Genomic DNA, 17,012 nt, shown 5'->3' with positions numbered 1-17,012 from the left:
TTGTCCAAGCCCATTTTTTAGACCTATATTTTTATCCAAACCCTACCACATTTGAGGCGAGCCTTCAAGCCGGGCTCACCTCTACTAACATATAATTATTTTAGTGAATTAGAAGAGCAAGATAAAGCTCGAAATAACTAACGTGACAGGGATAATGAATACCCTAACAATCATTCCAACACATAAAATTCTAACAAATAATTATTTTAGAAAAAGAGAAGTTATTAAATCACTTAGAATTCCGGTGAATACAAATTATGAATAAAAAATCAAATAATAAACGAAGAGATATCCAATAAAATCTTGATTCAAATTTTTAGTTTTTTGTTTTGTTTTCTAGAGTAATTTATCTCCTAAACTTCAAACAGAGCTTGAGTTAATGTCAAACTTACACTGATTAAAGAAAAGAAAAAGCATGAACATAATCCAAATATTCCAAGTCGACGGGAGGGAGAGATTCAAATCTGAGTTTTAAGTCCTATAATACATTTTGCATTCAGAATATACATCATGGCATAGAAGGCATATGCAAAACAAAACCATATAATTAATTAATGATGTGGCATATACATTTATGAGAAAGCAAGCCAGTCGGTAGTTGCCCCCGCCCTCAGTCCTCTGAAAAGAATTGTCCCGACAGATTATCCATAACCGCGAATTGCATGCTCTCCGATGGTTTCCAGTGCCGCTTTCTTTGATTTATAAACCAGTTATTGATTTGTTTCTGGTCTAGCCCCGTTGATTCCGCCAATGCTAGCTTATCTGCCTCCTGTTCCATTTCACCCACCAATATATATGAAACCACCTCAAAAGTCAAAACCCTAAGCTAGTAACAGACATGATTAAGGGAAAAAAAAAAAAAGTGGGAAGAAATTACCGTAGGGTATGGCCATTTGTAGTGAACATTCCACCACTCGAGCAATGTTTGTCGTGCTTCTCTTGGTAGTTTCCCTTTCTTCTTCTTCTTAGAGAATTCCAACTTCAAGCTGCTAATATGACTCCCAAATCTTCGAAGCAGCCTGTCCTTTAGACCTCTATCTTCACTTTTCCCCTGCCCTTCTTGTCCTTCTACTTCCCCACCACTAATATCTTCATCTGATGATACTCCCCCTTCATCTGCCCACCAAAATATCACACGACTTCATTTGCCTTACATTCCCACAATCCCATTAACAAATTTATTTATTTTTATTAATGCTATAAAATGCATTTCCAGCACCATCCAACGTACGAACATTGAAAAATTTAGTTATAGATTTAAAGATGGGTTGAAATTGAATGTGAGCCAAGTAAGCAGCCTTAATTTTACACGGCCTACCTAACCGTCACACATCTTTATCCCTAGGTTCCAATATAAAAAGACAAAATAAAATAAATAAACAATAATAAAGCTCTTTTTACAAAAATGCAATAAAAATATGTGAGGACTATGGAGTGAAAGAGCATGGAGAGCTGACTGTGCACTGCAAAACTTTCAGACGATGGACAGTGAGCAGCAACATGGAGACCCTAAAGGCAAAGACGTGACGATTTGGGCAAAGAAAAGTTGAAAAAAAAGATCCCTGTCTGGTTATGTCCATTGTCAGTCACACTCCGAGTCCGAGTGGACATGACAGTACGGATCATATCACATAATGCATTTGCCAGAAAAGTCAAAGAGAGAGGAGAAAACTCTGCTTTTTTTTTAGAGGCTGGAAACCCCCCGAAAGCTACGGTCTCCAATTATTATTATCAATTATTATTTGGTGAAACATAATACCCAGCTGATCTCTCACAGAACAACCCATTACTCTTACTTGGAACTCTAGTAGTGGTATGGACCTAGACGGAAACCTCATAAACCCATGTCAACCACCATTGTTGATGAGTCTTTTTGTCTTTTTTTTTTTTCCTTTTATCAAAATGTTAAAAGGACACATTTTTTTTACACCCTTTGACATATTTTCATTCAATAAAAATGGAAATGATGGAAATAAATTATTGGGTAAATGGAAAGAAAATGACAAGTTGAGGAAGCAGAAACATGGAAGCGATGTGAGTAAAGGGCGAGAAAAAGCCTAGCCTGAATAATGTGTAGAGGGAAAAAAAAGGGCAGCAAGGGGTGGACCCAGTTACTGAGATATCATGCAGACACGTGTGGTGCAGGTTAATGAATGCAGAGAGAGAGAGACCCACCAAGGGAACAACAATGTCCAATGGATATGACAAGCACCAAACTAGCGCCTGCCTGAAGATGAGTGCATTCATTCAAGAATTGAATGAACCATCTGAATTTTCTTTTCCTTTCCATGAAAAAGCCTGATGGGGTTGACAGCGAAATCTACGGGAGTCCATGTGAAAACTCCGACCACTCCAATCGAATCCGGGGCCTTTTTGCCCCATAACAAATATGTTTTTTTCCTTTTTCAAGTAAATACGCTTTGGATTGGACCCCTATATTGGTTGCAGTTGAACTAAATGTCTAAAAACTTGCTTTGGGAGGGTCAATGCTAACACAATTATGTACTTGCGGATTCCCCCCTACCAAGCTCTCTTTTGAGGATCTAATGGCCATTCATTGGCCATTCAACACTTCAAGCAGAGACAATAATATTTTTTGAAACTATCATCCATGTGCTTCTTAATATCAACTTACTATTCCTAGAAAAATTAAATACATCTTTATCACCATGGAACTAGCTTTCATACGGTGTCTGCTTCATCATTTTCTTTGATGAATCAACTCAAACGCCACTTGATTTAATCAAGGCAAATAAGAACAAAAAGATCAAGTCATGAAAACTTCAGTATCATAAAAAAACCAACATGAGAGAGAGATAATAACTCAATTGTCACCATTGAAAAACTACTAAAATTGAGAATTCAAGAGAACCTAAAGGCATAATAACCTCAACCTTATTTGACGGATTAAGAACAATTTGGAAAATGTGTTGATAAAATTTATACATGCACGCTTGATACTAGGAACAGTATTTTCAAAACCAAGTCTGGAGGGATTATAATAAAAAAAACTCACAAGTATGTTCACAGAAAGTAAATATATATAAATGGACATTAAGCAGTTCCTTTGAAACCAGTAGTTGGTACTTTCATGATCCAAGAACCAAATCGGAAGATTTAATAACTAATTCCAATCCAAATCAAATATGAAAATGTGATCAAATCTGAACAATAGATTTTCTATTTTCTAGGTTGGTTTTTTCTCTCTCTAACCCTAGGTTATCATACCTAACATTGGCAGCTGCAATAAAGATCTGCTCTAAAATAGCATGTATACATACAAATGTATGTATATATGTACTGCTCTCATCATGTCGAAGTTATACAGCAGAATCCTTAAATGATATGTAAAATTAGGATCACCAGCACTTCACATGTGGTACTTCAAGAAAATATGCCACAAGAAAGAGGAACCACAAAAGGTAAATCTAACATATTATAGATTATTGCAAGAATGCACATATGTGAGAGAGTGCGTGTCCATTTGGAAGATTATTCTGTTAATTTAGACCAAACCAATCGCTGCTCCTCGGTGGAAGATAATTCTCTAGACAAGGGCAAAATGATTTGAACAAAGATAGCAATCCTACAGCATAAAAGCAGCCATGGTAGGTATACATTTTAATACGATGCAAACATGTGATTATACAAATAAAGTGCCCAAATCAATCCCTACCGAAGATGACACTACAAGGTTACATGTGTCTTCGTTTTATATATATATATATTCTTTTCTCTCCCAAATCCTAGTTTGAGCATAAAGCAGCAAGCACAACCCACCAAAGCCTTAAGAAAAAAAAAATCAGATGAAAGTGATTAAATAGAATGATGATAACATCATCAAAAAGGTAAATTGTACTTGAAGCAAAAACAATTATAGTTGCCAACTATCCACAACCAGAGATATTTCAGTGATTTACAACCACCTTTTCAACTTCCATTCTTTATGCAAATATACTATAAAATAGTACACAATGCTATCACTCTCTCAAAGCATATATATATATATATAATATTTAAGGCTGCTATACACACGCCGATAGCACAAGCCTTGCCCCGTCCCCCCGTGCAAATAGAAACATAAACAGCTTTTTTTGTGATAGATTCTTAAGATTTCTAACCCCCAACTCAATAAAGAAAGAATTTATTAAAGCAAAAGCAGTATCTACAACCGAGATTTTGTTCAAGCCTATCCGATTTCCAGCCATAATGACAAAAAAGCAACCATAATTTACACTAAAATAATAGATATCGAAGAAACAAAAGATGGTTGCAAGTCATTAAACCTTAATACATGTCCTTTTAGGAAAGCCACCATGATCTATGTTCACATGATCTCTGAAATCTCTTAAGCAAATCAATGGTTGAAAATGACAATTGCAAAAATAAAGAAAAATGAACTATATTAACTTAATACTTTACATTTTTCAAACTCAGCTATCCGAAACAACATTCGAGAAGATATAGATGTTAATATATATATTATTTTACTTCAGCAACATATCAGCCAGTCTGCTGGTAGACAATTCCCAAAATTCTACATTTTCCACTATCCATATGCGTAATAACTTATGCTCTATTGGAACTTGATACTCATTCAAAAAACCAGACTGGACATCATTACAAGACCATCATCATTCCACTAAAATAAGGCAAAACATCTTACTTTAAAGCAGTGGATTGAAAGCATGTAATATAATAAACGGAATATGAATAATAAACTTTCTTTAATGCTATTATACATCCACTTGTGTTCAGACCACTGGTGCTAATCAAAGTATGTGATAAGCTGAAGCATATACTGTTAGATTACTACGATGCGATTACTAAGACACTATATCAAAAACCAATACACCCAAATCGGAAAAAAACATTCACTAAAAAAAAAAAAAAAAGACACTCTTAAGAAATATTAGACAATGAGCACAGCAATAACATACACATGAAGATGCTTATTGCACTGTCTGAAATTTATCTCTCTTTCCTGCTTTTAATCAGTATATGATCTCTTCTTTATCTTTATTAAATTAGGATATTAATATGTCATTTTAACCAAAAAATAAAAAGTTATTTACTTACCAAAACTCAACAATCATATGATCGATCCTAACAAAAATCATGACTAATTCATAAGTAGGGCATGCATATGTTTCACTAATCCAACACATCGATACACAGGTATAACATTTGAATCATATAAGTAATATGTAAAAATTTGTCAAAAATACGAAATACTTAGATTAACACTCTAATCAATCCATGCAACAACAATGCCCCTTACTTCCACAACTAATTTCATAGTAAACAAATTAACAAGTGACTTGGAAATTCCAATAGTCAACATCCCCTAGCGGAAAGAAATATATAATAAGAATATAATAAGAATCTAATAGCTTTATATTCCTCGCATGATCAGTTTGATTGACTTGCATGTAACCTTATAAAATTTAAAATAAAAAGGATTGGAACTCATGTGTTGAAAACAGATGAAGTACTGCAAGCACACCAGGACCACAGTACGGTTTACGATTTTAAAACACAACATAATACATAAACTAAGTGATTCTCACTACCAGTTCCAGTACTTAGGCAGATATGTTTTTTTTTTTTTGACCAATAAACTTGGGGAAATAAGTGTAGAACCACATTTTGGTTAACTAGACTGCTTTCATCAAATTTCAAGAGGGTTAGCTGATTGGCAGTGAATCTTGTGGACTTGAGTTTCTGCCAAACCGGACATGCATTTTCAGAAAGAAAATATAATTAAATTAGCTCATAGGACCGAAACCTCATATACTATATCAGACCAAAGCAAATTACTTTGAGGACCAAAACAGCAAGGTTAATGAGAACAATATAGTTCCATAACTGGAGAGGAAAAAAAAAAACAACCATTTAGTCCAAACGTTCAATCAACTCAAACAATTTGGCCTTTGGCTTTTGTACTCTATTCGTAGGTTTTTTTGAATCTTCTAAGGCATTGCAAAAAAAATAATAAAAAGAACAGTTGATGAGACATCATTATGTTCGGACCATCAAGCAAAGCAACTATTACGCATGGCATCACTGAACCCTGAAACGTCATTTCAGAATCTCAAAACACAAAAGGCGTCTATTATATTTCAGGCTTGCATTTTTTATCTAACACAGAAAAACGAAGAAACAAGAAAAGAAAAGACAAACAAAGAAGATCAGCAGGCAAATGCAGGTCCTGGGTTAACACTAATCGAATGGTTAAATGAGGGTTCATCCGTATTATCATTCGTTTTGGACAATACATATCAAAAAGAGAAGAAATAATAAAGTCATTGCCACCACAACTATGTTGGAAAAGATTTTTTTTTTTTTTTCAGATTAGAAACACACAAAGAGATAGTTAAGAAAGCAATAGTGGTGGGTTAAACAAGGACACGGGTCCATTTCATCTCTAGGGTTTTCAGTTGTTTGTTAGTGGTTAGTATTATTATTGACATACTCGAAACTTTGGATTATTCTTTGAGTACTGTTGGTGGCCTCCATTAGTGGGTTCTTTTGCAGAAAAGGATAGATGAGATCTATGATTTATGACTAGGAAAGGAATGGTTGTCGCTCTCTTGTGGGGTTCCAATAACCCATATTATCATATGCACCGGAAACCTACAACACTCCAAGTTTTGCCTGCTAGTAGCAGGGATGATTCACTGGAAACTTGTAGATGGGTTTTTATTAGCTCATTTAGCTGTTTGGGGTAAAAATTTCTTTGGTAAGTGAAGCAGATATTACGGGTAAGGAAAGGCAGACACAGATTTTGGAAGAGCACAAAACCCAAGAATCCAGCAAAATTAAACAAAGAACAAAAATTCATTTCAAAAGAAAGAGCATTACTGGGTCTGGGATATTGTATTACTCAGACTTCGGAAGAGAGAGAGAGAGAGACAGAAGTGACTGACCAGATGGACCTCTAATGGAGGCACCGGTGCAGAGATTCCGAAGCTGCATTTCAATCTTGTTTAGAAAGGTAGTCGCTTCATCGAAAGGCCTTGAAAGATCAGATTTGAATTTCACTAACATATCGCAGTAAGTTTCCTGAAGAAACACACACACACACACAAAGTAAAGATAGCCATCAAATCACATATATAATGAAAATAGAACAGCAAAGCAAACTTAAAAAGCAAAGAGAAAGACAAGACCATGAACTCGTCGAGCTCGGGATCGGCTCCCAAGCAAGTTGGCACAATATCCCGCCTGTTAACATATTTCTCTCTCAGAATTTCATCCAATATACTCGCTATCTCAGGTGGTGCCCCAACCTAGAGTAGGAAAAAAAAAGAAGAAGACTAAAACCTTAGTACAAAACGCCAAAAAGTGAACTTATTTGCCAAGAAAATTCCAACAAACACTTGATGTATATTTCATGAATTCCATCAGATATTTCCCATAAAATCATGGGAATTGATGGGGCAAGAAAGTTGGTTTAAGAAAGAGTAAGAAAAATCGTTTGATCTTGGTAAACCAAAGATACGCAGTATAGTAAATAAAAAAGCTTCAAGTTCCCAAACCAGGACTAGCTGGAGCTAGAACCTTTTGCGTCAACCTTGGAGAATACCAAAGTAAACCCTCATTTAAGGCGGAAATTTGAAACACAACTAACTAACAAAAGCAACTGTACCCAAAGCTTTCTTTAAAAAAAAAAAAAAAAACCATGTATTGAAGTGTTACTAGTCCTGCACATATCATCCACACAGTTATATAACATCATATTTAATGAAGTTAGAGAGAAAAAGTGGGGGAAAAAAATCTTTAAACTAGAGTAAAAACACATCTTTTCAATGGTCTGTTTGCACCATAAATAGAAAAGAGAAAGAGGGCTTTAATTGGTGTTATATATTTTGACCTTCTGGCAATCAATATAAGCTTGAAGCAAACGAGGATAAGAAGGGTGGGACGCGATTTTGGCTTTGATGACGCATGACATGTCCTCTTCTCGTCGAATTTCAGGGGTGATGGAAGCAGCTTCGGATATGGCAGAGGCAGCAGAGATTAACTCGTCCGATCCAAACATAGGAACCCGGCCCGATGAGCAAAGCCAAGCATGGTAATCTGAAGGAAGGATCAGGTTTTCCGGTGACATCAAAGCCTTGTCAGCGTACTCCCCCGTCGCGTTGAAACCATACATTTCATCCATCACAAACTGAGAGAGGGAGAGTGCCTTTCAACTTTCAAGGCCTAACCAAGGAAAAAAAATTTGAAGGTATGAGCAAAATAGAAGCTTCAGAATATTAATGATCAGTGGGATAAGAGAAGTTAACAGGTTTGGTATCAGAAAGAAGAAAATAGAATATGAATTTTTTGGGTTTTTGTTTTTGTGGGTAAAGAATAATAAATAATAACTAGGACGTAATTTGTTTTAAAATTGAAAGATTGGATTTGCTGGAATTAGAAAGGCAGAGAAGAAGTTATAGTGGTGATGGAGAGTGTATATTTGTGAAGCAAAAGGACAGATGCTGCACTCTGAAGCGAAGCTAAGCTTAGAGAGGAGCTTCTCTATTTTGTATTGTAAATGTAAATAAATAAAAAAATAAAGAGCAAAGAAAGGGAGTGTGTCTCCCCATTGAAAACAAAGGAGGCTATCCTTGTGTGTTTTTACCTCGAAGAAATAACATAGTAATATGAAAATACATGGATAAATATGAATAGGCTATGGAGGTGTAGTGTGAATTATGATTTTGTAACTACGATAAAGTTCACCATTGAAATTCAACAAAAAGCTGTTAATTTTGCCCCCAACAAAGTAGGATACTGAAATTTCTAATATTACCAGTACAAAGTATGCATCACTTTATAGGATACGAAATGTATAATTAACATGATATCCAAAACAAATGAAATTCACAGTTGCTACCCCTCTATTTCATCAATAATGCACTCTTTTTTCATTTTAATTTTTTTACTTTCCTCTACTCCAATTTTATTTTCATTTTAGGTAATGAAATTTTAATTAGTTGAAGGCCTTAAATTGGGATTACAACTGCCCAACAACAAACAAGCAAGGGCAAGTCAACAGCCAAAGCAAATGTACGGAACCGGGTCTTAAGGGCAAAAAACAACCACTTTTTCTCTCTAATATTTATATCTACCTATACCTACCTATACTGTAATCCATAGAGTTTAAATTCAAATTTTAATTAATTAATATGAAATTTATATATTTATTACTTTCGCTATGATTTTTACGTAATCAAATATTTTTCATATTCGTTTTATAAGAAATTTCTTATTATTTCTCGCAATAATATTTATCAGGATAAAATTTAGTATATTTAAAATTGAGAAAAGATTATAAATAATTCTAGACCTTATATAAAAGGAAAAATATATATTATTATGACTAAAATATAGTACATGTTGATTTAATTTTAGAAATTTAATTTTTTACTTTTTTAAGTTTTAAGATTCAAACCAATTGTTAACATTATTAATTTTTTTAAATTAGTTAATATAATATTTTAAAATAAATAAATAAATAAATAAAATTTACTCCATAATAATGTAATTAAAAATAACATTGCAATGAATTTAAATTTAATAAAATAATAATAATAGAAAAGGTAAATTTAAATTTTCAAGAGAGTAGGGAAACTTACTTTTAATCCATCCTAGTTTTTCCATAACCCGAGAAGACAAATATGTGATCACTGTTTACCGGTAAATTTGATGGAATCTGTCATTATAGTTGGAATGTGAGTATAAATGGCTGAACCTCAAAGACATCATACATACTAAACACTTGATGGAAAGCCTGAAACACGGAGTTATGTACTGTTGTCTGTGATAATATTTGTTTAAAGTTAATTTGGGGATGGGGGGAGCTTAAAACCCTGAAAACAGGAGTGGTGAACATCAAATTTTCATGGAAAAGGACAATAGAGAAAGAGGAAGAAACGAGATGAAATGGGCAGAAAACAACAACCCCAAGCATGGTCACACACGACGTTATATGGATATAGGCATATAGCAATACGAAAATTTCCAGAAAAATTAAACACAGATATGACGAGACACAATAATGATAAATATATTTTGTATTAGGCATTTTCATGAAAATTGGATGTAATAAATTTATTTAAAAATAATTTTGATTGAAATGGTAATATTATTATACATGGGAAAATTTAAGTGGGTTGTTGGTAATTATATAAATTAGTTAGGACATAATAGACTTTTCTTTCCTTCATCTATTTTAGGGTGTGGATGATATTTAAGTAATTTAAACTAGATCAAAACTAAATTACTCACCCATTGATTGTATTTAATTTTTATAATAATAATAATAATAAACAGAGGCTTCATGGGTGCCGAGACGTGTGTAGCCATATCAAACGGTATGAAGCGTGTCTACCCTTTTTTGATGTTAACGTAAATGCTGAGTAAAAACCCAAGCAAGCAAAGGCAAAAACATCAGTCGGCCGTATTTTGTTGTTCTACACTCACAATTTGGGTCTTTATTTAAATATCATAAAAGAAATGAAATGAAGCATCATATTTAAATTGTATATAAAGCGATTCTGTATGTTGTAGACTCTAAAAAGGAAAAAAAAAAAAGAAAAGAAAAGAAAAAACCAAAATAATGATATTTACGTAACATATTAGTAGAAGCATGTAGTTAAAAAGGAAAATGACGAAATACAGTGTACTTGAAAGTTAAGATTTGTATTAGGAGTAAAAGAATCTGGTGATATTGAAAAGCTTTGTTAATGTTGTTGTGGCCTAACCACACCTTTATCCTAAACATAATGTAAAGCAAGATTAAAAGAATCTATTCTACTCCTAATCAACTCATATTAATAAAATATTTATAAACCATATGCATAATTAAGATTAACTTTAAGTTAAAAAGATTCATGCATTTTTTCTAACTCAGATTTCCAAAGAGAACTGTGACCTCACCAATAGATGCATTAAAATAATAAGATAAAAATAAGATGATAGCTATTGAGATTTGTAAAATTAAATTTTACTCATGATGGTATTACAGTGGGACCTTAATTAATGTCTAAATTAAAATAGCATAAAGAAAAGAAATTAATGTGAGGAATATTCTAAATAATTGCAATTATGTACTTGAGATTACTATAATTTAAAAGTAGAAAGTAAATATTTCTAGGGGTTGAGGGGAATTGTTCTGTGTTTGGGTTCAAATTATATTCCAATCACTGATACCTAATGCCTTTAGACGGTGGCCGACATGATTCTCAATGTCTGATCCGATCGACAACCTTGATCAATAGCATATTCATTTTATTAATCCTCCAATTATATGCTGCATCCCAACTCACTTTAACTCTTTTTACATCTCCAGTTTTCCACCCTTCCATCTGCCCCTGCAACTTTTGCTTCTTTCATGCTTTTCTTTTTCCTTTTATTTACATTTAAGTGTTTTATATATTAATTTACTCCGTTAAAATAATTATGTAATCTATTTTCCAAAAATTAAGCATTATTTTGGTTAAACTAGTAAATTTGACAAAAAGTGTATATTTAAGCCTACTTTTAGAATTTTTTTATAAAAATATAAAAATATTTTTAAATTAATATTTATTATTTTGTTAAAATAATGATTTTTGATAATTTAACTACTGAATTGGGACTTGATTTATGAGTGATAACAACTCGGTCAAAATCTTTATAAATATGTATAAATATGAATTTATTTAATTTTACTTGAGATGATATTTAATAAATTTAAAACTCCTACTTAAATTTTACAATTTTTCTGGTGGAAGCAAAGTATTCTCTATACCTATTTTATTCTTCATAGAAATTAATCTTTTAGGTTTCGTGGTTAGTTTTTCTAACAAGATCATTATTCGAACTCAGAGTGAAGCCAAAAATATTTTTGAGGGTGGATTAAGTTATATATTTTATGATAGTTAAAATGTAATTTCACAATTTTAATAAATTATATTTTTATACATTTTAAATGATTAAATCAAAATTTTATCATTTTTAGGAGGTAAAAGTATAATTTAACCTTTTACAAAATCAGAATTTTACATTTTAAGGGATCGGGTCTCGCCAACTTTTTAGTGCCATCTCTATTTAAATCCAAATAATTTTCCTTAAAAGTGTAATATAGATTGCGACTGTCATATTTATTTTTATAGGGTAAATAATACTTTGTTTAAAAGTTATTTAATGAATAATTTAAGCTTATTTATGTTGCTAACTATGTTTAACTTATTGGAATTAAGATTTTAAATGTGGACATGACATGATGTGAAATTAAGATACCATCAAAATTTTAAAATATTATAAATATTTAAGTTTTAAAGATATAAATGAAGTAAAATATTAGTATATAAAATTTTAAAAATTTTGATAAATTTTAATATTGGAAAAATAAAAGAGAAAATTGTTAAATAAATTAATATAGCAAAAAGAGCAGTTCACATAAAGCGGTGAGTTTTAGGGATTTTAAGAGATGGGTACGGATGCTTGAGGAGAGGGTTGGCCTCTTTTTGTTGGTGGGGAAAGCCTTAGCCCCCTATTCATTGAAGAGGATAACTTCAATTTTAACCCCTTTTCATACTTCTTTATTCCTTTTAATCCTTTTTAGCCATTTCATTAATAAAAGAAATTCTATTTTTGATCCAATAATAATAATTCAATGTAAGTCCTTTTAACCAAAAACAAATTAACTTCCAACCTAAAATTTTATAATTTTATTTTTGCCCTTCAAAATATTCCTAATTTCATCCATACACATATATGTAAGTGATGAACTTTGAGTGAGCTCCATTAAACAATTGCCTATCTTCATTTGTGCAGGTTGGTGGCAAGGTCATGGAGTAACTTACTATGATGCGATGGAATATCAATAGACCATGCTACAAGTAATTGGTGGCAAGATTGTGGGGCTTTATTACATATATTGGAATGTGATTAATTAGTGGACTTTGTGTTATCTAGTGGCGGGGTTAGAAAAAAAAAATTAGAAGTTAGAATTAAATTATATATTTTTACGATAGTAAAAATGTAATTTTATTGTTTTAATAACTTATATCTTTATAATTTTAAAGGGTTAAATCAAATTTTTATCATTTTTAAGGGCCAAATGTAACTTTACTATTATTAATTTAAAATATTATAAATTATAAAGAGTCTAAATTAAAATTTTACCATGTTAGGAGCCATGGTCCCCTTGGACCTCTTAGTGGCTCTCCCACTTGTATTACCGACATTAATTTTTATGTCGACAAATTACTTTCTTAATTTTAACGGAATGCTTAGAGTGAAATAGTTATGTTTGATAATACTATACACATTTAATTTATTATTAAGATTATATTAGTGAAAGAACATATATCATAAGAATTGATATATGTAATATTTTTTTGAAACTTTTTTTATTAATAGCTTAAGGTTTTAAGTTGAAACATTACTATATATTTTAAAGTAGTTTCTTTCAAAGATTTTATATAAATTAATAAAACTTATCATTTCTTAAAAAAAATATTTTAATAATTTTTTAATTAAGTTGAATTGGGAGATAATATTAATTTTTTTTTTCAAAATATATTTCTATAATTAAGCTTAAATAAAATAATATTAATGAAAAATAAAAACCTAATTTCTTTAAAGAGGAAAGAAAGAAAAAGGCTCAAGCAGAACATTGAGTGGGAGTCGTAGGAGAGAATTTAAGGTGTGTAACATGGATAAAGAAAAAGAGTAGAATCTTTGAAGAATTGAAATAAACTCCCATTGTTATTGGGTTGTCAAAAGTGATTGATTCGGTTTTACCCAAATCCTGAAGTAGTTAAACCTAATGGTAAGCGTCGACTATAAGAAGTGAAACATGAAAGATATTCAGGAAAAAGAAAAGTGGATTCATCCAAGTTCTTGATGATTAAGTAATTGAATTAAAGAAAAATCCCATGAAAGGAATTCAACACTTCAAGCTTTACATCCAATTACATTTGTTGTAACACAAACGTTACACAGGGTGTAGAATAATACAATAATAGTGGTTCACATTGTGAAAGGTGCAAAAAAAATTACTAGAATAGTGGTGGTTCACATTATAATAAATAAATAAATAAATAAAATAAAACGCTATAAATGGTGCTTTGAGGAAATTAAGGCTGAGTTTTAAGCAAAGCACAGATATGTGAGATGTTTGCGTCTTTTTTTCTTAGCTTGGTGCTGACAGGGGTTATTTATAAACAGATGCGAATTCAAAAAACCTTTTAGAGAGATTGGAATTGAATTATAATTTTTTAGAGGTCGAAATATAATTTTATCATATTTTAGTTTTATTATTTCATCATTTTTTAAAAGACTAACTAGTTTTTTTCTCATTTAAGGGGTTAAACTGTAATTTTTCCATATATAAATTTATAATTTAATAATTTTTAAGGGGTTTAAATCACAATTCATCCATTTTGGGGCTTGCCCCTTAGATTCTTCCTTGTTTATAGAGGAGGCTAGCTAGGTATGGATCACAATCATCAAATCCCTACTCTGTATCTAGGGTGATAGAGTGGTGAATGTTAGTTGACGGTACTTTTTGAGTTTACTTGAAGGAATTGGACAAGGCGCCCATTAGGCTTGAGCTACTACAAATTGACATGTATTGTCAAGAACTCTTCCCCGTGTATATTTTGAGGATCATGTTAGCTAGCTCAATGAAGATATAATAATTGCTACCTTAGAAGAGAGGCAGGTTATACTGGATTCAATTCGTTGGTGAGGCATATTTAGGGATATTAGCAAACTCATAAGGAGTTTTGAAGTGTCATTATTACTACTCTAATGATTGTGTCCCTACATTAATTGCTTCTGTATGCATATCTACCATTGACTGGAGTTTTTCGGAATGCATATTTTCTTTGTCGTATCACTTCAATTTCTCACATAGATACCTATAAATAGGGCATCCTTAGAACTTTAGGTTCAATATATTTTTGCGCTTGTTCTTCTTCTTATGTTACTGCTCTGATTGATGCTTTCAATGTCTTTTGCTAGAAAGTCGATTATTTTTTATGTCTTGCTACTTTTGTCATTTTTTCTTTCAAGAAGGCCATACATAAGGCTTTTGATAGATGACATGCCAATATAGATTGATAAGCAATTATATACTGCCACCATAGATAATATAGTAGTCATACTACTATTACGATGTTGAAATCTCCTCACTATGGAGGTGACTTCTCGGTATTATCAAAGCTTCATCGAATTAGCGAAGTTACTAACAATAGAGAGGCTTTTATCTCTCATTGCATTTATATGAAGCAATTTCCCATCTACACCTTTATATGTGGTTTATGGAAATTCTCCAAATGTACCATGTTGCCTCTAGGCAATCATTAATGACATTTTGGGTCTATTGGCATATGCTTCTTGGATTGTAGGCTACATTAAGAGATGCCTTCTTCGAATAGATTTAAAAATGTGTGTACCCTTACATTTGAAGGTTCTCCTAACATGAATGAATTTCAGTTAGGAACAATGACATCTTCAAGGTGTATCAATTTCTAAAAAATGTGACCTTTTGTCCCTAGAAATACAATTTGATAAATAAAAAGCAAGGAGATTTTCCTTTTCCTCCACGGTAGACTATTCTTGTGCCTACATGGCTTTTAGCTCCTCCCTTAATGGATTCTTTGCTTAAGGTTTGAGGAAGTTTCATTTAGTGAGTAACTTTTGGAGGTTTTATTTTAATAAGTGTAGTTTTAATGGTGCGACCTCAAATGAGATGACGGAGGTTCTTAACATTCCTAATGTTGTTGTTTTCCTTATGTAACATAAGGTGTTGTCATAGGGTGGTGAGGATCTCTTGGAGAAGTTAATGCTTGGAAAAGAGAACAATTTTGTTAATTTCGTTCACCAATATATGTTCGAGCATTGAAAATTCAAGGCTCCTATAGTTGAAAATTTTATGGAAGACCCTGACAAGGAACTTTTGGGTCCTAGGGATGTAGCCGACGCGAGTTCATGATATGTCAAGCTTTACTCGTAAAACCTAATATTTTTACTATGTGTATTATTCCTTATTTCTTATTTGGAGAAAATATGTATTCTTTTGGTAATTCTCATGCCTTACTCTCGGTAAGGTCTTTGATTGAGGTTAGTTCCTCCTTAGGCAATGCTCAAGGTGATACCTCTCTTCCTCCTCTCATGAGAAGGAGAAGGTGAAACTTGGGTCACCCTTTGATCAAAGGACGACTATAATAGTCTGGTATTCAGTGGTGACGGAAACAGTGGTTTTGGGATCACAAATTTTTATTGAGTCATTATAGTTGTATTAAAATTTGGTTAAGAAATATTAATGTTTAGTTAGTTAATAAGAGAAAATGACCAAATTGAAAAAGGTGCAAAACTTATTAATTAATATATTTAGATGATTAGATGGTTTAATTAATAAATGAGGAAGGGCTTAAGTGATAATTAAACCATAAATAAAGAGTGGGATGGCAATTAGAGTTAAAACTGAAAGAAAATTTAATGATAATGGCATAATTGTAAATTTGTTGAAATTAAAACAAAATTAAAAGAAAAAAAAAAGACATTTTCTCTTCATCTTTCCATTTCTCATTGCCGAAACACCATGGGAGCTTAATATGGAGGTTCCGCCACTTTATAATCTTGCATGTGAGTTCAATTCTTATTAGTTTCTTGTAATTTTTATATTTTTGAGATCGTTGCAACTAGGTCCAGCTAACTCGTACCTTTGATTTTGAAATTGTTAAATATGTTGAGTGTTACCATTGATGAATCTAGTGATTTTTTATGTTAAATTATGAATTTGAAATGTTGGTTGATATTTAAAAGTATTTTGTTAAGGGATTTTTGATGAATTTTTTATTAGGGACTAAATTGTTGAAATAGTAAAAATACAAGGGTTCGTTGTAAAATTATTTCAAAAAATGGGCTGTAATGAATGCCATGAATATTTGGCCAGCATGGGTTTTCATTAAAAATGGTTAATTTGCATGTTTTAGGACCAGGGACTAAATTGAATAAAAGTAAAA

The 17,012-nt window shown here is 32.0% G+C and overlaps 1 protein-coding gene across 1 annotated transcript; it reads right to left on the bottom strand.

The window, feature by feature from the left end:
• Window positions 1–371: 371 nt before the first annotated feature.
• LOC108474711 (homeobox protein knotted-1-like 6) lies at window positions 372–8,590 on the bottom strand. Its single transcript, XM_017776712.2, has 5 exons — window positions 7,877–8,590; window positions 7,173–7,292; window positions 6,930–7,065; window positions 878–1,116; window positions 372–769 (listed from the first exon to the last, which is right to left on the bottom strand). The coding sequence occupies exons 1-5, from the start codon at window positions 8,165–8,167 to the stop codon at window positions 611–613; spliced, it is 945 nt and encodes a 314-aa protein (XP_017632201.1). The 5' UTR covers window positions 8,168–8,590; the 3' UTR covers window positions 372–610.
• Between the last annotated feature and the right edge of the window lie 8,422 nt (window positions 8,591–17,012).

Source organism: Gossypium arboreum, chromosome 3 (assembly GCF_025698485.1).
Source record: "Gossypium arboreum isolate Shixiya-1 chromosome 3, ASM2569848v2, whole genome shotgun sequence".
Classification (NCBI taxonomy): Eukaryota; Viridiplantae; Streptophyta; class Magnoliopsida; order Malvales; family Malvaceae; genus Gossypium; species Gossypium arboreum.
Note: the sequence above shows the minus strand (reverse complement) of the source record. Positions and strands in the feature narration are given on the sequence as shown.

Coding starts and splice junctions, on each gene's coding strand:
- LOC108474711 (XM_017776712.2), bottom strand. CDS start 8,167: ATGGATGAAATGTATGGTTTCAACGCGACGGGGGAGTACGCTGACAAG. Junction 7,293..7,876: donor CTTATATTGATTGCCAGAAG/GTCAAAATATAT, acceptor TTCCTACTCTAG/GTTGGGGCACCACCTGAGAT. Junction 7,066..7,172: donor CCGAGCTCGACGAGTTCATG/GTCTTGTCTTTC, acceptor GTGTTTCTTCAG/GAAACTTACTGCGATATGTT.